The sequence below is a fragment of the Salvelinus fontinalis genome, chromosome 29 (genome assembly GCF_029448725.1).
Source record: "Salvelinus fontinalis isolate EN_2023a chromosome 29, ASM2944872v1, whole genome shotgun sequence".
In the NCBI taxonomy this organism is placed as follows: domain Eukaryota; kingdom Metazoa; phylum Chordata; class Actinopteri; order Salmoniformes; family Salmonidae; genus Salvelinus; species Salvelinus fontinalis.
Window position 1 is genome coordinate 23031686 of NC_074693.1, and position 23586 is coordinate 23055271.

A 23586-nucleotide genomic window follows, 5' to 3' on the forward strand; every position below is an offset into this window, starting at 1 on the left:
GAACTCTCCAACACTTAGACATAATTTACAAATAAAGCATGTGTTTAGTGAGTCCGCCAGATCAGAGGCAGTAGGGATGACCAGGGATGTTTTCTTGATCAGCGTGTGAATTAGAACATTTTCCTGTCCTGCTAAGCATTCAAATTGTAACGAGTACTTTTGGGTGTCAGGGACAATGCAAGAAGTAAAAAGTACATAATTTTGTTTAGGAATGTAGTGAAGTAAAAGTAAAAGTTGATAAAAATATGAATAGTAAAGTACTGATACCCCAAAAAAACATATTCACTAGTACTTTCAAGTCTTTGTACTTAAGTACTTTACACCACTGTAAACTGTACCCTCACATGTCAAAATTCTCTTTTTGAAGGTTCCAGAGCGTACAACATCCAAATTATATTGCAAAGAGCTGATGAATCATCACCGGACTGGGTCGAGGTACGTTTGTCACCACATCACACATCATTCAGTGTCAGTGAGCAGTAGTACCAGTTACAGGGTGGATGATCCATAGTCAGCTTTGACAGGCCCCATCTGCCTAGGACATCACTTTCACTTGCACTCTATGGACATTAGATATCTCTGAGACACCATTTGAAGTATAGAGCATGACATTGTGTGTGTGCCTGATTCTTGTTATCTGCCTCTCACTTTTTCTTTCTTTCTCTTTCCCACTCTCTCGTTCTCTCACTTTCTCTCGCTCTTCTCTTTCTCTTCTCTTCCTCTCACTCTTCTCTCTCTTTCTCTGCTGTCCAGTGGGGCCCCTCAGTCTCCTGTGGAGAAGGGAGGGAAGTCCCTGTCATCTCATGGCAGCTCCAGTAGCAGTTCCCAGTCAGGTCTGTGTCCTCCACAATCACTCTCTCTCTCACGGTCTCTCTCTCCTTCAACCACTCACTAGAGATGGGTTCACATAGCACATATGTAGATCCATCAGCTGCATAGTGTTACTACATGGTGAACTACAGCCTGTGTGAACGCATTGGGTGTCTACAAATCAGACTATAACCACAATACACAGGAAATGTGTCACTGAAACCTAAACATCCTGTCAGGGCTTTTTCCCTCGTGAGTTGAAAGTGTTTGAAAGTGAGACTCTGAACCATGCACAGGACCACTGGTTTACTGTTTAGCTTTGAAACTAAACAATTGTTTTAAAGCTCCAATGCAGCCAATTTCAATATCAAATCATTTCTGGGTAACAATTAAGTAGCTTGCTGTGATGTTTAGCATTTTTTAGGGAGTAGATCAGCTTTAATATTACAGATAGACTGTAGCTTCCATCAATGTATTTGTCTGCATCTTCCAATTTCCCATACTTATTTTTTTTTGCAAATATATTAGGGTTATCAAACGATTAAAATAATGAACTATAGAATTGAATGTGATAATCGCGATTAATCACACAGTTTTATATTTGCTAAAATTTGGTGCTAAATAAATATTTTTTATTTTTCAAAAAGCAGTGTATTGCATTATAGGCATGTAGGGACTGAAACACAAAAATAATCTGTGTCAGAATGTTTTTAATGGCATATTCACCATAAACAAGTTAAGCAATACAAAAGTCCTGTAACTTACTAATGCTCCCATTAGGTCACTAATGTTCCATCGTAAATTCTCACACACACAAACAGTTAAAGCTTCAGTCATTCGAAATTATTGTTCTCCCAATTAGTGATTGGAGGGTTGACTATAAGAAAAAAAAACTATTAGCTCTATGGATACAAAGAGCATAAACTTGTCCAACAATGTCATGAATTTTACAGAACATAAACCTGTGACCATACACTTCAATCATCCTCTTATTTATTTTCACTGAGCCAGTTGCAAAGACAAACAAGCCTGTTGACATTTCCAGATGATAAAGCTGCTCTCTTCTTCTGTACGATATGCCCAGAGAGTGAAAACAACCTCTCACAAGGTACTGATGTGGCAGGCGTTGCCAGGTACATTCGTTTATTGCAGGCCAGCCTGGTGTGTGTGTCTGCATGCTGTGACCACCTCTGTAGTGGACAGTCCTCCATGTTGATAATGGGCTCTGCTTTGTAACGCTCCACACATTTCTCAATGGACTCCTCCTCTTCATCAGAGTCAGACTCAGAACTCAACAAAAGGGCAGCTTTCTTCATCGCTGGCTCTGAATCTGTTGTTTTATCAGGTTGCTGTGCAGGCCTCTCTTCCTTCAGCAAGATGCTGACCAAAGCATACACCTCACCCCTCTCAGTTCTGGGAAGGCATTTCAGGTCCTTAAACCTTGGGTCGAGTGCTGTGGCGATCTTAAGCCATGTGAGGTTCGTGTTTTCATTGCGTTTCTCCAGTTCTGTTGTGAATGTTAGCTTGAATCTTACCATGTAGGCATGGTCATCATCCAAGCTCTCCATCACCCGAAGGAGATGACACAAAGCAGGCAACACCCTTGAGCAGGAAATGTACTTCTCTCCTCCCAGAAGTTCAGTCAAGTACCTGCATGAAAAGCAATTCAAAATGACTTCAGTCAATTGTGAGAGACGTGTAGTACACACACACTCTCTCTCTCTCACACACACACACACACACACACACACACACACACACACAATATCTTATTATAACACACTAATAGTGAGAGAGTAGAATATAAACTGCAGGGCTCTAGTAGTGCCTCCAGTTTCTCCAGTTCAGCTGTGGTTGGCATGGTGATGTTAATTTTATGTTGAGCTAGAGCATCTCTCAGTTGTTGTTGGTTTCTGTGGACAAGTTTTACCATTTCCAGAGTGGAATTCCATCTTGTTGTGACATCTTGTGCGAGTGACTCCTTCTTTTGCAACTTGCTGTTGTCCTAGCTCTGCAGCGTTTGGTGGGCTGTGTTTGAAATGGCCAACATTTTTTCTGCATTTGGCAAGGACATTGTCGGACCCGCTGTTCAGTAGGGACACTGTGATGGACCTTTGGAGACTTTGCGCTGTACAGGGCAGGTGTTCAAAATGATGTTTCGCAGCCGTCTGTGCAAACTGTGGTAACTTTGTTTTCAATGTTCCACTGCTTTGCTAGATCCATGAACTGCCCGGCGCACGTTTCAGCATAGTGCCTCTCTTCTGTCTTCATTACGGCCAGAGCGTGTGAATGGAGTTTTCTTCGATGTGGTGCGCAGTAACTCCAAGGTAGTTGTGGTTAAGGACTGAAGTCCAGTGGTCTCCCGTGAGAGCAAAAGCCATTGTATGTTTCAACTCCTCCGCTTTTTTCGTAGCCCTCTCGCTTTCATTACAGCTAGTGTATTCTTATAACAACGGTGGCTCTCGAGGATAACTCATACGTTGAGTCGTTCGACGCTATCCGTATGATAAACTCTCAAGCCTTCGTTCTCCACAATGTGGACTGGCCTGCAAGCTGTTGCTATCCATGCTTGTGTTAGCTTGCTGCTTGTCCATAGGCCTCCCGCGCGCACACTCTTCTAGCTTAGCCTGCCGAAGATGTCCTCCATTGCTACTAATAACATTACTTGTATTGCCGGCCTCAACAGTATATTTCGCTTGTAAATGACAACGAAAACCCCCCATAACTTCGGTAATAAACAAATTCTGCAGTGGATGCAAATCTACTTTGGTTTTACCCATAGAGCCATCTGGGAGTGATTTGAAATTGAATTTTCCATTTAAAAGGCCCCTACTAGCATTCTCCATCATTCATTCATACAAGTAGCTAGCTAGCACATCGTCTGCCAGGGCTTGAATTTGAACTATGGATAGTTCAGGGGGTCAAACTAAGCAAATGCGTTAATGGCATCAAACAAATTTACTGCATTAAATATGTAACCATTAACGCGTTATCAGGCGCAGAGAAGCACAGCAGGCAGAGGTGAGGGTAAATCCAGAATGTTTACTGAAGTATTCATAGGAAAAACAACAAAGCAAGTGCACATGCGACAACACAAAACAAGACAAGAGACCTGAGCAACCGGCCCAGTTCCATAGAGGAACCTAAATAGTCCTAAACTAGGTGAACCCAATAATCCAAATCAGGCTCACCTGGACACTAGAAACACAAGGATGCACTCCAGTGGCACCCTCAGGGATAACACTCCATGATGACCTCTAACCTGTGACAGCCTTGATGACAGCTTTGCACAATCTTGGCATTCTCTTAGCCAGCTTCACCTGGAATGCTTTTCAAACAGTCTTGAAGGTGTTCTCATATATGCTGAGCACTCGTTGGCTGCTTTTCCTTCACTCTGCAGTCCAACTCATCCCAAACCATCTCAATTGGGTTGAGGTCGGGTGATTGTGGAGGCCAGGTCATCTGATGCAGCACTCCATCACTCTTCTTCTTGGTCAAATAGCTCTTGCACAGCTGGGAGGTTTGTTGGGTCATTGTCCTGTTAAAAAAACAAATGATGAAATGAAAAACAAATTCCCACTAAGCTCAAACCAGAAGGAATGGCGTATCACTGCAGAATGCTGTGGTAGCCATGCTGCTTAAGTGTGCCTTGAATTCTAAATAAATCACAGATAGTATCACTGCAAAGCACCCCCACACCATCACACCTCCTCCATGCTTTATGGTGGGAAATACACATGCAGAGATCATCCGTTCACCTACTATGCGTCTCACAATGACACGGCGGTTAGAACCAAAAATCTCAAATTTGATCTCATCAGACCAAAGGACAGATTTCCACCGGTCTAATGTCCATTGCTCGTGTTTCTTGGCCCAAGCAAGTCTCTTCCTATTATTGGTGTCCTTTAGTAGTGGTTTCTTTGCAGCAATTTGACCATGAAGGCCTATTCACGCAGTCTCCTCTGAACAGTTGATGTTGAGAAGTGTCTGTTACTTGAACTCTGTAAGGCATTTATTTGGGCTACAATCTGAGGTGCAGTTAACTCTAATGAACTTATCCTCTGCAGCTGAGGTAACTCTGGGTCTTCCTTTCCTGTGGCTGTCCTCATGAGAGCCAGTTTCATCATAGCGCTTGATTGTTTTTGCGACTGCACGTGAACTTTCAAAGCTTGGAATTTTCGCATTGTCTGACCTTCATGTCTTAAAGTAATGATGGACTGTCATTTCTCTGCTTATTTGAGCTGTTCTTGCCATAATATGGACTTGGTCTTTACCAAATAGGGCTTTCTTCTGTATACTTTTTACAAGGCACACCTGTTAATTGAAATGCATTCCAGGTGACTACCTTGTGAAGCTGGTTGAGAGAATGCCAAGAGTGTGCAAAGCTGTCATCAAGGCAAAGGGTGGCTACTTTGAGGAATCTCAAATATAAAATATATATATTTGTTTATCACTTTTTTGGTTACTACATGATTCCATATGTGTTATTTCATAGTTTTGATATCTTCACTATTATTCTACAATGTAGGAAAGAGGAAAAAATAATGAAAAACCCTGTAATGAGTAGGTGTGTCCAAACAGACTGGTACTGTATATATCTTTTAAAAATATTTTCTTAACAAAGAGCAATTCCTCAAGACAGAATTTAGCTAGGACTGTCTGAGAGTGGGGAGGGGAAAACTGACAATTAGCTGTTATTAGCAGAGAGGTTTAGAACTCTCTTTCTTATTGGTCAATTTACTGCTTGGTGATGTCGGCAGACTGGCCAGAACTCACAGTATTATTCCAACCTCATAGTGTAGAAATATACAGTACCAGTCAAAAGTTTAGACACAACTACTCATTCAAGGGTTTTTCTTTATTTTTACTATTTTCTACATTGTAGAATAATAGTGAAGACATCAAAACTATGAAATAACACATATGGAATAATGTAGTAACCAAAAAAGTGTTAAACATATCAAATTATATTTTATATTTGCGATTATTCAAAGTAGCCACCCTTTGCCTTGATGACAGCTTTGCACACTCTTAGCATTCTCTCAACCAGTTTCATGAGGTAGTCACCTGGAATGGATTTTAATTAACAGATGTGCCTTGTTAAAAGTTCATTTGCAGAATTTCTTTCCTTAATGCATTTGAGCCAATAAGTTGCGTTGTGAGGGATTGGAAGGTAGGGATTGGTATACAGAAGATAGCCATATTTGGTAAAAGACCATGTCCATATTATGGCAAGAACAGCTCAAATAAGCAAAGAGAAATGACAGTCCATCATTACTTAAGACATGAAGGTCAGACAATGCAGACAAAACACATTTTTTCGAGTGCAGTCGCAAAAACCATCAAGCGTAATGATGAAACTGGCTGATGGACAGCCACAGGAAAGGAAGACCCAGAGTTACCTCTTCTGCAGAGGATAAGTTGATTATAGTTAACTGCCTCAGAAAAAGCAGCCCAAATAAATGCTTCACAGAGTTCAAGTAACAGACACATCTCAACATCAACTGTTCAGAGGAGACTGCGTGAATCAGTCTTTCATTGCTGCAAAGAAACCACTACTAAAGGACACCAATAAGAAGAGACTTGCTTGGGCCAAGAAACATAAGCAATGGACATAAGACCAATGGAAAACTGTCCTTTGGTCTGATTAGTCCAAATTTGAGATTTATGTATCCAACCGCCGTGTCATTATGAGACGCAGAGTAGGTGATCGGATGATCTCCGCATGTGTGGTTCCCACCGTGAAGCATGGAGGAGGAGGTGTGAGGGTGTGGCGGTGCAAGGCTGGTGACACTATCTGTGATTTATTTTTGAATTCAAGGCACACTTAACCAGCATGGCTACCACAGCATTCTACAGCGATACGCCATCCCATCTGGTTTGCTCTTAGTCCCACTATCATTTGTTTTTCAACAGGACAATTACCCAACACACCTCCAGGCTGTGTAAGGGCTATTTGACCAAGAAGGAGAGTGATGGAGTACTGCATCAGATGACCTGGCCTCCACAATCACCCAACCTCAATCCAATTGAGATGGTTTAGGATGAGTTGGACCGCAGAGTGAAGGAAAACCAGCCAACAAGTGCTCATCATACGTGGGACATCCTTCATGACTGTTGGAAAAGCATTCCTGGTGAAGCTGGTTGATAGAATGCCAAGAGTGTGCAAAGCTGTCCTCAAGGCAAACGGTTCCTATTTTGAAGAATCTCAAATATATTTTGATATGTTTAACACTTTTTTGGTTACTACATGATTCCATATGTGTTATTTCATAGTTTTGATGTCTTCACTATTATTCTACAATGTAGAAAATAGTATAAATAAAGAAAAGACGTTGAATGAGTAGGTGTGTCCAAACTTTGGAATTGTACTGTATATAAAACACATGTTTGACTACACTGGGCCTTTAAGTTTCACATGAGGGTGTGTGGGTGACGGGGTGTCGGTCAGGGAGTATGGGTGTGGGCGTGTGGGTGAAAGAGGGAGTGTGCGTGAGGGAGAGTGGGTGAGGGTTTGTGGGAAGGAGATTGGGTGAGGGTGTATGTGTGTGGGAGTGTGTGAGTGAGAAACAGGCCCTGTGGTAGATTGGGTGTGTGGAAAACCAGTACAATTAATGGGTAGACTCTCAAAAGAACTGCCTTTTTCTTGTCTGAGGAACTTTAAGAAAACAGTTCACGAATATGGTAAATAAATGTGCTAACATATCTTTGTTTAAATGCCAAAGGAATCTTATACTGTACATGAAGAGGGAGCATTAGCTCAAATAGAGACATAATAATGATAATGAATTTGACATTTATAGTCTTTTACAAGTTCATTACATTGTAGCTTTCAGGAAGTAATCCAGTGGTAAAACAAGGAAGCCCTTACAATATATCCTGATGCCTTAGTCCATATCTGGACTTGCTCATCATATTAACGCAGCATACTGAGGTCTTGGGGCAACTGACAACTTTAATCCATAACATAGTTTGAGGAAAGCTCCCATAATGAGCCACCAAAGCTAACTACAGTATATGTATGGCTCTGGTAATACTTAGCACGAGTGTACAACATAGTGAGATGGGAGATTGAGATTTGAAACATGTCTTTTGACTCTATCAGGTTACTTCAAGCTGGAGAGCCCTCTGCTGCAGAGCCGTCTTCAGCAGTACAAGAAGTCTAAGGAGAATTCTCCTGGAGCCCTTCTTCAGCAACATGTAAGTATCTGTCCTCTGTCACCATCCTAGCATCTAGAACACTATTCCACATCTATTATACGTCAGATTTAAAATGTAGTTTTCAGCCATGATTATCATAATTGTTGTCGTTGTTATTTTCTTTATTGGCTCCCGTTGCCCTGTGGTTCTGGAAAATACCTACATCTGTAACACTTTACATCTTGGTCACCGAGCTTGAAGGCCATCATGTTGGTCTCATCTCTACGTTTGTCAGATGTCGTTTACTGTTGTTTGTGACTGTCTGTTTTGAAAAACAAAACTGTAAGGAACAGATTAATCCGATTAGCTCTGGATGTGAATGAGGAGAATCCGCATGACCATCTCTCACATCTGTATTTGCTTTCATCAAAACAAAGAATGCTGTAATTCCTCCTCTGACTAATCTTTACGTCTAAATAGTGTATTATTCTTGCTTATCCGTTCTAAACTAAATATTGCATGTTATGACTAGGCCTAATGTTAGAGGTACAGTATACCATTTAAGATTCCGGTCAATCCGACAGGAAGCAGAGGACAAGTCAGATGGGAGTCCTGTCCTGTACTGTCTCTGATTCCCTCCAAAGGACACACCATGTCATTGTGTTTTATTCAATAACATATACCTGCTTGTCATCTTGCCAGCAGCATACCACCCTGCATACCACTGCTGGCTTGCTTCTGAAGCTAAGCAGGGTTGGTCCTGGTCAGTCCCTGGATGGGAGACCAGATGCTGCTGGAAGTGGTGTAGGAGGGCCAGTAGGAGGCACTCTTTCCTCTGGTCTAAAAAAAAAAATATATATATATATATATCCCAATGCCCCAGGGCAGTGATTGGGGACACTGCCCTGTGTAGGGTGCTGTCTTTCGGATGGGACGTTAAACGGGTGTCCTGACTCTCTGAGGTCATTAAAGATCCCATGGCACTTATCGTAGGAGTAGGAGTAGGGGTGTTAACCCCGGTGTCCTGGCTAAATTCCCAATCTGGCCCTCAAACCATCATGGTCACCTAATAATCCCCAGTTTACAATTGACTCATTCATCCCCCTCCTCTCCCCTGTAACTATTCCCCAGGTCGTTGCTGCAAATGAGAACGTGTTCTCAGTCAACTTACCTGGTAAAATAGCGGTAAAATAAAAATAAATAAATAAATCTTCATGTGGACTGACAATTATTCCTGTATTGGATTAGCATTAGCAGTCCTGTATTATTTCATAATCATGTCTGCCTGCCTGTCTCAGGAACTCTGATGTCTGGTGTTCCTACTCTGATATCTGGTGTTCTCTATGATGTCTGGTGTTATATCCCTGATGTCTGGTGTTCTATGTCTGGTGTTCTATCTCTGATGTCTGGTGTTCTATCTCTGATGTCTGGTGTTCTCTATATGATGTCTGGTGTTCCTACTCTGATGGCTGGTGTTCTATCTCTGATTGCTGGTGTGCTATCTCTGATGTCTGGTGTTCTATCTCTGATGTCTGGTGTTCTCCAAATGATGTCTGGTGTTCCTACTCTGATGGCTGGTGTTCTATCTCTGATGTCTGGTGTGCTATCTCTGATGTCTGGTGTTCTATCTCTGATGGCTGGTGTTCTATCTCTGATGTCTGGTGTTCTATCTCTGATGTCTGGTGTTCTCTATATGATGTCTGGTGTTCCTACTCTGATGGCTGGTGTTCTATCTCTGATGGCTGGTGTTCTATCTCTGATGTCTGGTGTTCTATCTCTGATGGCTGGTGTTCTATCTCTGATGTCTGGTGTTCTCTATATGATGTCTGGTGTTCTATCTCTGATGGCTGGTGTGCTATCTCTGATGTCTGGTGTGCTATCTCTGATGTCTGGTGTGCTATCTCTGATGTCTGGTGTTCTATCTCTGATGTCTGGTGTTCTATCTTTGATGTCTGGTGTTCTATCTCTGATGTCTGGTGTTCTATCTCTGATGTCTGGTGTTCTATCTCTGATGTCTGGTGTTCTATCTTTGATGTCTGGTGTTCTATCTTTGATGTCTGGTGTTCTATCTCTGATGTCTGGTGTTCTATCTCTGATGTGATTCTCTGTGTTTCTCTCTCAGGGTTTCGGCCACTTCTCTGGGCTTACGTCTAATATCAGTCCGTTTGTCAAGGCAACAGAGTACTCCTCTTCTAGCGATGAAGTTGGGAGTAGTGATGATGATGAGAAAACCCGGTGCATTCACCTTGATTGATTTTTTGATTCATTGATTTTATTTGATAATTTAAAAAAACATATAGAGCCAAAAAACAAGAGCATTATCCATTAAAACACTGCTCTGACTGCTGTTGTCTGTGTTTCTCCAGGTCTCCATTGAATGGGAAAGGCATGTTCGTCCGAGGAGCCCCTGATGGGATAGTCCTGCAGCCCCACCATAATCTTAACCAGACCCCGGTATACATACACCTCATCCATACACTACGACCTCTTTGGGACATTTTGGAGTGAAAAAGTACACTCACTTATTAACTTTGAGAGCTTTGCTAGCTGCTTTCCTTCCCAACACAGCCAGCTGTTTTCCTTCCCAACACAGCCAGCTGCTTTCCTTCCCAACACAGCCAGCTGCTTTCCTTCCCAACACAGCCAGCTGCTTTCCTTCCCAACACAGCCAGCTGCTTACCTTACCAACACAGCCAGCTGCTTTCCTTCCCAACACAGCCAGCTGCCTTCCTTCCCAACACAGCCAGCTGCTTTCCTTCCCAACACAGCCAGCTGCTTTCCTTCCCAACACAGCCAGCTGCTTTCCTCCCCAACACAGCCAGCTGCTTTCCTTCCCAACACAGCCAGCTGCTTTCCTCCCCAACACAGCCAGCTGCTTTCCTTACCAACACAGCCAGCTACTTTCCTTACCAACACAGCCAGCTGCTTTCCTTACCAACACTTCCAGCTGCTTTCCTTCCCAACACAGCCAGTTGCTTTCCTTCCCAACACAGCCAGCTGCTTTCCTTCCCAACACAGCCAGCTGCTTTCCTTACCAACACAGCCAGCTGCTTTCCTTCCCAACACAGCCAGCTGCTTTCCTTCCCAACACAGCCAGCTGCTTTCCTTCCCAACACAGCCAGCTGCTTTCCTTCCCAACACAGCCAGCTGCTTTCCTTCCCAACACAGCCAGCTGCTTTCCTTCCCAACACAGCCAGCTGCTTTCCTTCCCAACACAGCCAGCTGCTTTCCTTCCCAACACAGCCAGCTGCTTTCCTTACCAACACAGCCAGCTGCTTTCCTTCCCAACACAGCCAGCTGCTTTCCTTACCAACACAGCCAGCTGCTTTCCTTACCAACACAGCTCACTTGTCACTGATATTAATTCTGTACTTGATGAAAACTCAGACCAAATCCTCCTCAAACTCTCAACATTGAACAGAAATATGTTCAATGCTTTTAATGGATCTATAGTTAGATAACAGATGAATAGTTTCAGTCGATTCAGGTTCATCTTCATTATATCAGAGTAATAGATTGCTTAAAGTGAAAATCCACTCAAAAACTATCTGTTGGTATTTTTTTCATTAGTCCACTGTTGATACAGTGCCAAAATGTTTTGCATTTCAGTAGTCAAGTTTTCAAGATATTGGACTTTCAAGAAGCAAAGAGTCACCGGCCACATCATCATGGTTTCCATGAACTATGCTAATTTGTAAATTGGGTCATAGTCAGAGTTCAGACAGTTCAGATGCAGTCAGTGTGAAATCTCATTACTTGATCACACAGGCAGCAGCATGCATCAGACTTGGCAGTACTGCCGTAAACAACAATGTACTATCAGTCTGCTGCGTCCAAAATGGCATCCTACTCCCTGGCCTGTATAGTGTACTACTTTTGACCAGAGCACTATGGGCCCTGGTCAAAGGTAGTGCACTAAATATGGATTAGAGTGCCATTTGGGATGCACATAGAGCCACTTGAGCTCAGGGTTGTCACCGGTCCCGCACGGGTCATTTCCATGACAAACACTAGAGGGCACTTTGTGCATACTAACTAACACATGGAGCGGATGCTACTAACTAATACAGATGTAGGATCTTAATTTGATCACCCTGTTGCAGGACAACTTTCCTGCAATGTAAGTCATTTAAAACTTGTAGTGTATTTGAGATTTAAAAAGGCTTCTGAAGTTTGTACAGTCGAAGCCAAAAGTTTTGAGAATGACACAAATATTAATTTTCACAAAGTCTGCTGCATCAGTTTGTATGATGGCAATTTGCATATACTCCAGAATGTTATGAAGAGTGATCAGATGAATTGCAATTAATTGCAAAGTCGCTCTTTGTCATGCAAATGACAAAAAAAACATTTACATTACATTTCAGCCCTGCCACAAAAGGACCAGCTGACATTATGTCAGTGATTCTCTCGTTAACACAGGTGTGAGTGTTGATGAGGACAAGGCTGGAGATCACTCTGTCATGCTGATTGAGTTCGAATAACCGACTGGAAGTTTCAAAAGGAGGGTGGTGCTTGGAATCATTGTTCTTCCTCTGTCAACCACGGTTACCTGCAAGGAAACACGTGCCGTCATCATTGCTTTGCACAAAAAGGGCTTCACAGGCAAGGATATTGCTGCCAGTAAGATTGCACCTAAATCAACCATTTATCGGATCATCAAGAACTTCGAGAGCGGTTCAGTTGTTGTGAAGAAGGCTTCAGAGCGCCCAAGAAAGTCCAGCAAGCGCCAGGACCATCTCCTAAAGTTTATTCAGCTGCGGGATCGGGGCACCACCACTACAGAGCTTGCTCAGGAATGGCAGCAGGCAGGTGTGAGTTCATCTGCACGCACAGTGAGGCGAAGACTTTTGGAGGATGGCCTGGTGTCAAGAAGGGTAGAAAAGAAGCCACTTCTCTCCAGGAAAAACATCAGGGACAAACTAATATTCTGCAAAAGGCAAAGGGATTTTCTCTCTGATGAATCCCCTTCCCGATTGTTTGGGGCATCCGTAAAAAAGCTTGTCCGGAGAAGACAAGGTGAGCGCTACCATCAGTCCTATGTCATGCCAACAGTAAAGCATCCTGTGACCATTCATTTGTGGGGTTGCTTCTCAGCCAAGGAAGTGGGCTCACTCACAATCTTGCTTAATAAGAACACAGCTATGAATAAAGAATGGTACCAACACATCCTCCGAGAGCAACTTCTCCCAACCATCCAGGAACAGTTTGGTGACGAACAATGCCTTTTCCAGCATGATGGAGCACCTTGCCATAAGGCAACTAAGTGGCTCAGGGAACAAAACATCGATATTTTGGCTCCATGGACAGGAAACTCCCCAGACCTTAATCCCATTGAGAACTTGTGGTAAATCCTCAAGAGGCGGGTGGACAAACAAAACCCCACAAATTCTGACAAATTCCAAGCATTAATTATGCAAAAACATCTATGAATGTTCACATGTTCATATGATTATTTTACTGCTTTAGTAAACTGGCACAAATTAAGATCCTCCACCTGTACATAGAGCAGAGCAGAGCCCAGAGATGGTGCTGCTCTCCCACAGCCCCCTCAGAGCCTCCTCCACCTCCATTGATGATACTGCTCTCCCACAGCCCCCTCAGAGCCTCCTCCACCTCCAGTAATGAATGCAATGCCACTTGATATGGTGTAAGCAGGGCTTGATATCCTTGTTTACCTCTCCCACTTCACTTCAAACAACGCCTTGGCTGTCATTGGACACTTAGTGTCATGGAAACCCAAACAGTGCCTGCCTGCCATATGACACTCTTTTTGTAGATGCTATTGTTCCTCCACACAGTGCTGCTGTGACACAGTGAATACAGAGTTACATGACTCACGTCAGACAGGCAGGCAAGCATTAGTAACGAGGCATTATACTGCTGTTTGCTGTGTCTCTTCTCTTAGCAGAGCAGTGTGGCATCAGGCCTTAAGAGTGGCCAGCCACTACTCAGGCCCATTGCTGTGGGATCAGAATGCAATGAGAATTACCTTCTCCCTGATCTCCTGCAGAAGAGCCCGGCCCATGAGCCCATGGCGCAGCACGGCCCACATGACGTCATCTACCCCCAGTCTCCGAGCAGACGAGGACCACATTCTGGCGTGAGTTCACATGTAGCTATAAACTCTCTATAGGCTGAATGTCTAGTAGTAGGCTATAACTTCTCTAGAAGGTCATAGAATGTTCAAGAGTAATAGTTTAGACTGAAGTGGTTTGGAGCAATGGGTTTTTATTTGATGTCAATGTATCTTTCTCCACTAGGGGGAGATGACGTAGCTGTTGTAGACTTGAAATTCCATCTCAAGATTGATGTCAAGTCTACTGGAAATCTGACATTTGTTGTTTTTTATGTTGTTTTATTGATATCAATTCTGATTTTGGATGCATTTTCAGAAACCTGTAAACTGTCCTCCAGGGAAAAGCATCTCGTCCTCCTCCTTCACTCCCTTCATAGACCCCAGGCTGCTGCAGATCTCTCCCCCTCAGAGCCCAGTGGGCCACAGTCCCAGTGAGTGCCAACAAACATACATACATACACAAACACACACAAATACACACCACTCTACACAAGAAATGCCCCTCAGACATTCTAGTAAATCACTGCTAGGGTGGTCTTTAACCTAGGTCTCTTTTACAAATGTGCCCTGTATATATACAACATATATACACATATACACACAGTGCATTCGGAAAGTATTCAGACCCCTTGACTTTTACAAAATTTTGATACATTACAGCCTTATTCAAAAATGAATTAAATAGTTTTTCCCTCATCAATCTACACACAATATCACATAATGACAAAGGAAAAACAGGTTTTTAGATGTTTTTCCAAATGTATTAAATATTCAAAACTGACATATCACCACATTTACAAAAATATAAACGCAACATGTAAATTGTTGGTCCCATGTTTCATGAGATTAAATAAAAGTTCCATACGCACAAAAAGTTTATTTCTCTCCAATTTTGTGAACAAATTATTTACATTCCTGATAGTGAGCATTTCTCCTTTGTCACGAGAATCCATCCACCTGGCATATTAAAAAGCATGATAATTACACAGGTGCATCTTGTGTTGGGGACAATAAAAGGCCACTATAAAATGTGCAGTTTTGTCACACAACACAATGCCACAGATGTCTCAAGTTTTGAGGGAGTGTGCAATTGGCATGCGGACTGCAGGAATGTCCACCAGAGCTGTTGTCAGAAAATGTAATGTTAATTTCTCTACCATAAGCCAAAATTGTTTTAGAGAATTTGGCAGTATGTCCAACTCGCCTTACAACCGCAGATCACGTGTAACCACGCCAGCCCAGGACCTCCACATCTAGCTTTTTCACCTGTGGGATGTCTGAGATCAGTGAACTGAATAAATTAAAATAAAATCAGCCAAGACCTCAGAATAAAAACTGTAGACCTCCACAAGTCTGGTTCAACCTTGGGACCAATTTCCAAACGCCTGGAGGTACCACGTTCATCTGTACAAACAATAGTAGGCAAGTATAAATACCGTGAGACCACGCAGCCGTCATACAGCTCAGGAAGGAGACGCGTTCTGTCTCCTAGAAATGAACGTACTTTGCGAAAAGTGCAAATTAATCCCAGAACAACAGCAAAGGACCTTGTGAAGATGCTGGGGGAAACAGGTACAAAAGTATCTATATCCACAGTAAAACGAGTCCTATATCGACATAACCTGAAAGGCCGCTCAGCAAGGAAGAAGCCACTACTCCAAAACCGTCATAAAAAAGCCAGACTACGGTTTGCAACTGCACATGGGGACAAAGATCGTACTTTTTGGAGAAATGTCCTCTGGTCTGATGAAACAAAAATAAAACTGTTTGGCCATAATGACCATCGTTATGTTTGGAGGAAAAAAGGGGGATGCTTGCAAGCCGAAGAACACCATCCCAATCGTGAAGCACGGGGGTGGCAGCATCATGTTGTGGGGGTGTTTTTCTGCAGGAGGGACTGGTACACTTCACAAAATAGACAACATCATGAGGCAGGATAATGATGTGGATATATTGAAGCAACATCTCAAGACATCAGTCAGGAAGTTAAAGCTTGGTTGCAAATGGGTCTTCCAAATGAACAATGACCCCAAGCATACTTCCAAAGTTGTGGCAAAATGGTTTAAGGACAACAAAGTCAAGGTATTGGAGTGGCTATCACAAAGCCCTGACCTCAATCATATAGAAAATTTGTGGGCAGAACTGAAAAAGTGTGTGCGAGCAAGGAAGCCTACAAACCTGACTCAGTTACACCAGCTCTGTCAGGAGGAATGGGCCAAAATTCACCAAACTTATTATGGGAAGCTTGTGGAAGTCTACCCAAAACATTTGACCCAAGTTAAACAATTTAAAGGCAATACTACCAAATACTAATTGAGTGTATGTAAACTTCTGACCCGCTGGGAATGTGATGAAATAAATAAAAGCTGAAATAAATAATTCTCTCTACTATTATTCTGACATTTCACATTCTTAAATTATGTGGTGGTCCTAACTGACCTAAAACAGGGAATTGTTACTAGGATTAAATGTCAGGAATTGTGAAAAACTGAGTTTAAAAGTACTCGGCTAAGGTGTATGTAAACTTCTGACTTAAACTCTATGCCTCCAACTTCAGTGATTTTTGCAATTCGTTCCAGTCATTGGCAGCAGAGAACTGTAAGGAAAGGCGGCCAAAGTAGGTGTTGGCTTTGGGGATGACCAGTGAAATATACCTGCTGGAGCGCGTGCTACGGGTGGGTGTTGCTATGGTGATCAGTGGGCTGAGATAAGATGACTTATAGATGACCTGGAGCCAGTGGGTTTGGCGATGAATATGTAGCGAGGACCAGCCAGCAAGAGCATACAGGTCACAGTGGTGGGTGTATATGGGGCGTTGGTGACAAAACAGATGGAACTATGATAGACTGCATCCAATTTGCTGAGTGGAATGTTGGAGGCTAATTTGTAAATGACATTGTCGAAGTCAAGGATCGGTAGGATAGTCAGTTTTACTAGGGTTTTACTAAGTTTGGCAGCATGAGTGAAGGAGGATTTGTTGTGAAATAGGAAGCTGATTTCTAGATTTAACTTTGGATTGGAGATGCTTAATGTGAGTCTGGAAGGAGAGTTTACAGTCTAGCCAGACACCTAGGTATTTATAGTTGTCCACATATTCTGAGTCAGAACCGTCCAGAGTAGTGATGCTAGTCAGACGTGCGGGTGCGGGCCTTGATCGGTTGAAGAGCATGCATTTCGTTTTACTAGCATTTCAGAGCAGTTGGAGGCCACGGAAGTAGTGTTGTATAGCATTGACGCTCGTTTGGAGGTTTGTTAAGACAGTGTCCAAAGAAGGGCCAGATGTATACAGAATGGTGTCGTCTGCGTAGAGTTGGATCAAAGAATCACCCGCAGCAAGAGCGACATCATTGATATATACAGAGAAAAGAGTCGGCCTGAGAATTGAACCATGTGGCACCCCCATAGAGACTGCCAGAGGTCCGGACAACAGGCCCTCCGATTTGACACACTGAACTCTGTCTGAGAGGTAGTAGGTGAACCAGGCAAGGCAGTCATTAGAGAAACCAAGGCTTTTGAGTCTGCCGATGAGGATGTGGTGATTGACAGAGTCGAAAGCCTTGGCCAGGTCGATGAAGACGGCTGCACAGTACTGTCTTTTATCGATGGCGGTTATGATATCGTTTAGGACCTTGAGCGTGGCTGAGGTGCACCCGTGACCAGCTCGGAAACCAGATTGCATAACGGCGAAGGTACGGTGGGATTCAAAATGGTCGGTGATCTGTTTGTTCACTTGGCTTTCGAAGACTTTAGAAAGGCAGGGCAGGATGGATATAGGTCTGTAACAGTTTGGGTCTAGAGTGTCTCCCCTTTGAAGAGGGGGATGACCACGGCCGCTTTCCAATCTTTAGGAATCTCAGACGATACGAAAGACAGGTTGAACAGACTAGTAATAGGGTTTGCAACAATGGCGTTGGATGATTTTAGGAAGTGAGGATCCAGATTGTCTAGCCCAGCTGATTTGTAGGGATCCAGATTTTGCAGCTCTTTCAGAACATCAGCTGTCTGGATTTGGGTGAAGGAAAAGCAGGGGGAGGGGCTTGGGCCAGTTGCTGCGGGGGGTGCAGAGCTGTTGGCCGGGGTTGGGGTAGCCAGGTGGAAAGCATGGCCGGGCCGTAGAGAATTGCTTATTGAAATTCTCGATTATCGTGGATTTATCAGTGGTGACAGTCTTTCCTAGTCTCAGTGCAGTGGGCAGCTGGGAAGAGGTACTCTTATACTCCTTGATAAGTTTGGATGTATGTAAAACCCTCCATATTCTGCGTAGTTTTAGTATTACATGCCCACAGGAAACAATTATGGTGGCTGCATGTGTATTTAGACATAGCCTATTTAAAACAAGTTGTTTTGTTTAAAATTTTATTTGAATTATTTACTCTCTTTTTAGGCCTTGTCAATAATTAATTTAATCTTGCTTATTGACAACATTTGTCATGTCCATGCTCAGCCATAATGCTATTTACAGTAGGCCTAGCACCTATCAGTGTAAATGTTATGTACACTGTATATTTCCACATTGAAGCCATGAAATTACTTAAAACAATGTTGACTGCAAATAGATTCAAGTTAACATATTTAGCAAAGATGGGATAGGTCTACATGTTGTTATTTAGTTTCTGTAAGCTGTTTAACAAACTATAACGGACTAACATTGGAATTGGAGTTGATTCCAAGGCAAAACATCAAAGACCGTAAATACACAACTTGAAGCAACCACATATTTTGCCATGGAGCACGTTCTGATTGACCAGTGAGGGGTCAAGCTTCGACACACCCACAACTTGTTTATTCATCAAAACCCAGCACTTTCACGCCAACGGCAGCAACTGAGCTGATAATTGTGGTTGTGAAAATAGCTAAAATATTTCTGACACCCCCCCCAAACCTATAGCGCTACCGCCAGCGCTTAGGTTGACCATTGCATTATTGCGTTAGGTTTGTTAAAGTAGAGCCGTTAAGCAGACCCCTGTGGATTTCTTGTTGTCTATTGCTAGCAGAGCATCCAGGACTTATTTTTCAGTAAATATCCTAAAATAAAAACCTTGACTATAATTTCTCTGATCATTCAGCAAGTTTCCCCAATCAGCATCCAGCTCAATGTCATTGTGAATAGGCTTAGAAGTTCTTTCAAAGAGATAAATACAATGGTGATTAAATGCATCAATGATGGCTTTTTTTTCCGTAACAAGGCCAGTGAATTAATTTGTTGTGGCAGAGAGAATGATTTGGTCTATAAAAAATGACTTTTTAACATACATCTCATTCAATATATGTTTATATGTTAGCGTACTGTAAAATAAGAAGAAAGGTATTCTGTCAGATATGGTTTTCTCCTGTACATATTTAATATCAAATCAGATACCAGATGTGGCTATTACAGGCCATGGTTTTAAATGACGATATTGGTTCTTATTGCGTTTTTCCCCCTCCAGCCAGCGGCAGGCCACCTGCTAATCAGGAGCCAATCAGGGGAGACGGCCACAGGAAGGGCTCCGTGGTCAATGTGAACCCCACCAACATCAGACCCCAGAGTGATACCCCCGATATCCGCAAGTACAAGAAGAAGTTCAACACCGAGATCCTCTGTGCTGGCCTGTGGGGTAAGCAGCAGTTTAACACCCAGTCGACCCCTAGCCCCTATCCCCTAGAAACACACCTTTATAATAGCATTTTTTTAAATGTATTTTTATTTTTATTATTAACTCCTCCACCACCACCCCTCTTCGGAGGACAAATATCTTTTTGTTTTTTTACAGCTTTTTTGGTACATATACATATCGTTCAAAAGTTTGGGGTCACTTAGAAATGTCCTTGTTTTTGAAAGAAAAGCACATTTTTTGTCCATTAAAATAACATCAAATTGATCAGAAGTACAGTGTAGACATGGTTAATGTTGTAAATGACTATTGTAGCAGGAAACGGCAGATTTTTAATGGAATATCTACATAGGCATACAGAGGCCCATTGTCAGCAACCATCACTCTGTTCCAATGGTACGTTGTGTTAGCTAATCCAAGTTTATAATTTTAAAAGGCTAATTGCTCATTAGAAAACCCTTTTGCAATTATCTTAGCACAGCTGAAAACTCTTGTTCTGATTAAAGAAGCAATAAAACTGGCCTTCTTTAGACTAGTTGAGTATCTGGAGCATCAGCATTTGTGGGTTCGATTACAGGCTCGAAATGGCCAGAAACAAAGACTTTCTTCTGAAACTCGTCAGTCTATTCTTCTTTTGTGAAATGAAGGCTGTTCCATGCGAAAAATTGTCAAGAAACTGAAGATCTCGTACAGCGCTGTGTAATACCCCCTTCACAGAACAGCGCAAACTGACTCTAACCAGAATAAAAAGAGGAGTGGGAGTTCCCGCTGCACAACTGAGCAAGAGGACAAATACATTAGAGTGTCTAGTTTTGTCACGATCGTCTTGACTTTGTAGAGAGGACCAAAACGCAGCGTGTGAGAAATACATTCTTCTTTTATTTGAGAAGAGCAACGAACAAAACAAAACAACAAACTGACGACCGTGAAGCTATATAAACAGAAATGGTGCTGACACTGACCACTACACACTGACATAGACAATTACCCACAAACAGCTAAAGCCTATGGCTGCCTTAAATATGGCTCCCAATCAGAGACAACAATAACCAGCTGTCTCTGATTGAGAACCAATTCAGGCAACCATAGACTTTCCTAGACACCTACACTGAACACTAACCTATCTACTCTATTTAACCCCCTAAACCATACAACACCCTAGACAATACAAAAACACATAAACTTCCCCATGTCACACCCTGACCTAACTAAAATAATAATGAAAACAAAGATAACTAAGGCCAGGGTGTGACAAGTTTGAAAAACAGACGCCTCACAAGTCCTCAACTGGCAGCTTCATTAAATAGTACCCGCAAAACACCAGTCTCAACATCAACAGTAAAGAGGCGACTCCGGGATGCTGGCCTTCTAGGCAGAGTTCCTCTGTCCAGTGTCTTTGTTCTTTTACCCATCTTAATCTTTTATTTTTATTGGCCAGTCTGAGATATGGCTTTTTCTTTGCAACTCTACTTAGAAGGCCAGCATCGCAGAGTCGGCCTCTTCACTGTTGACGTTGAGACTGGTGTTTTGCTTACTTACGAGCCGCTAACCAACAATGCAGTTTCAAAAAAATATGGATAAGAATAAGAAATAAAAGTAACAAGTAATTAAAGAGCAGCAGTAAAATAACAATAACGAGATTAACACCCAATCTGCTCCTGACCCCTAGACACTTATTGTCAGGATTGGATAGGTATTGCCGTAATTTGATAATAGCTCTACCTTACAATGGTGTCTAGAGTGTATGAGCAATAGAGGTATATTTGGGAAAGGCCATCTTTTATGTATAGTACAGTATGCCTGTGTCTCAAATTGCATCCTATATCCTATATAGTACACTTCTTATGATCAGGTCCCATAGGACACTGGTCAAAAGTAGTGCACTATACAGGGAATAGGGTGCCATTTGGGACAGGTACTATGCTTGCTGAGGCTTGTGATGTTGAGACTAACACAGTGTGTTGGTCCAGGTGTGAACCTGCTGGTGGGGACAGAGAATGGTCTGTGGCTGCTGGACAGGAGCGGTCAGGGGAAGGTCTACTCTCTGATCAGCAGGAGACGCTTCCAACAGATGGACGTTCTGGAGGGCCTCAACGTGCTCATCACCATCTCAGGTAGTTAGCGTAGTACTACCATACACAAGAATACAGTACCGTATATACGCTCACACGTACACAGAGATAGACACACACAGATGTCTTATTTATTTTTATTTAACCTTATTTAACTAGGCAAGTCAATTAAGAACAAATTCTTATTTACAATGGCGACCTTCCCCGGCCAAACCCTAACGACGCTGGGCCAATTGTGTGCTGCCCTAAGGGACTCCCAATCACGGCCGGTTGTGATACAGCCTGGAATCAAACCAGGGTCTGTAGTGATGCCTAAAGCACTGAGATGCAGTGCCTTAGACCACAGTGCCACTCGGATGGATAGGCACACTCACCAAATAGGAAAGTTGTCCAACTAAAATGTCTTCTGCATTTATTCCAACCCCTCTGAATCAGAGAGGCTTAACCCACTGTTCCCCGGTGCCGTGGATGTTGATTAACTGCCTTGCTCAGGGGCAGAACAACAGATTTTGACCTTGTAAGCTCAGTGATTTGATCCAGCAACCTTCCGGTTACTGGCTCTAACCACTAGGCTACCAGCCGCCCTGTAGGTATAGTTTTGTCTTAGACATTTTTTTGCACTTACTTTTGCAGCCAACTTTGTCTTCCTCTAAACTCCATCACTATCCCGTTTTTAAGGTAAAAAGAACAAGCTGAGGTTGTACTACCTGTCTTGGCTGCGGAACAAGATCCTTCGGAATGACCCAGAGGTGGAGAAGAGGCAGGGCTGGACCTCTGTAGGGGACCTGGAAGGATGTGTGCACTACAAAGTTGGTGAGTATACACTACCTGGTCTTAGATCATGATAGCATCACTACTGATTTGTTGGATCAATCTTACATTTTATTGCATGACAGGCCTATACAGATGTTAGATCTTAATTTTTTATTTCACCCTTATTTAACCAGGTAGGCCAGTTGAGAACAAGTTATCAAATACAACTGCGACCTGGCCAAGAGAGCAAATTGAGCTAGTTTACTACAGCATTAAAATAATCCCCTGCAACAGGGTGATCAAATTAAGATCCTACATCTCGAGACCTTGGGACTATAAGGTTCTATCTGAAATCTTTGTCAAAAATGAGTTACTCACATACAGTGTATTCGGAAAGTATTCAGACCACTTGACTTTTTCAAAGTTTTCTTATGTTACAGCCTTATTCTAAAATTGATGAAATTGTTTTTTTTCTTCATCAATCTATGCACAATACCCCATAATAAAAAACTAAACCAGATTTTGGGGAATTTTTACAAATGTATTAAAACAAAAGAACTGAAATATCACATTTACATACTGTAAGTATTCAGACTCTTTACTCAGTCCTTTGTTGAAGCACCTTTGGCAATGATTACAGCCTCAAGTCTTCTTGGGAATGATGCTACAAGTTTGACACACTTGTATTTGAGGAGTTTCTCCCACTCTTCTCTCCAGATCCTCTCAAGTTCTGTCAGGTTGGATGGGGAGTGTTTCTGCACAGCTTATTTAAGGTATCTCTAGAGAGGTTCGATTGGGTTCAAGTTCAGGCTCTGGCTGAGCCACTCAAGGACATTCAGAGACTTGTCCCGAAGCCACTCCTGCGCATTGTCTTGGCTGTGGGCTTAGGGTCGTTGTCCTGTTGGAAGGTGAACCTTCCAGTCTGAGGTCCTGAGCACTCTGGATCAGGTTTTCATCAAGGATATCTCTGTACTTTGCTCCGTTCATATTTCCCTCGATCCTGACTAGTCTCCCAGTCCCTGTCACTGAAAAACATACCCACAGCATGATGCTGCCACCACCATGCTTCACCGTAGGGATGGTGGCAGGTTTCCTCAAGATGTGACGCTTGGCATTCAGGCCAAAGAGTTCAATCTTG

The 23586-nt window shown here is 42.7% G+C and overlaps 1 protein-coding gene across 7 annotated transcripts in view; it reads left to right on the forward strand.

The window, feature by feature from the left end:
• Positions 1–23586, forward strand: part of LOC129827615 (mitogen-activated protein kinase kinase kinase kinase 4-like) — a 131846-nt gene that overhangs the window by 74174 nt on the left and 34086 nt on the right. For 3 of the 7 annotated variants that reach the window (XM_055888613.1, XM_055888609.1, XM_055888610.1), the window contains exons 18-27: positions 368–435; positions 754–833; positions 7916–8010; positions 10073–10185; positions 10317–10404; positions 13859–14053; positions 14346–14460; positions 19459–19626; positions 21594–21737; positions 22374–22508. In XM_055888613.1, coding sequence (XP_055744588.1) covers positions 368–435; positions 754–833; positions 7916–8010; positions 10073–10185; positions 10317–10404; positions 13859–14053; positions 14346–14460; positions 19459–19626; positions 21594–21737; positions 22374–22508 — 1201 coding nt within the window. Of the gene's footprint in view, positions 1–367; positions 436–753; positions 834–6726; positions 7155–7915; positions 8011–10072; positions 10186–10316; positions 10405–13858; positions 14054–14345; positions 14461–19458; positions 19627–21593; positions 21738–22373; positions 22509–23586 lie in introns of those variants that run through there. The other 4 variants (XM_055888612.1, XM_055888615.1, XM_055888614.1 and 1 more) reach the window with 4 other exon arrangements.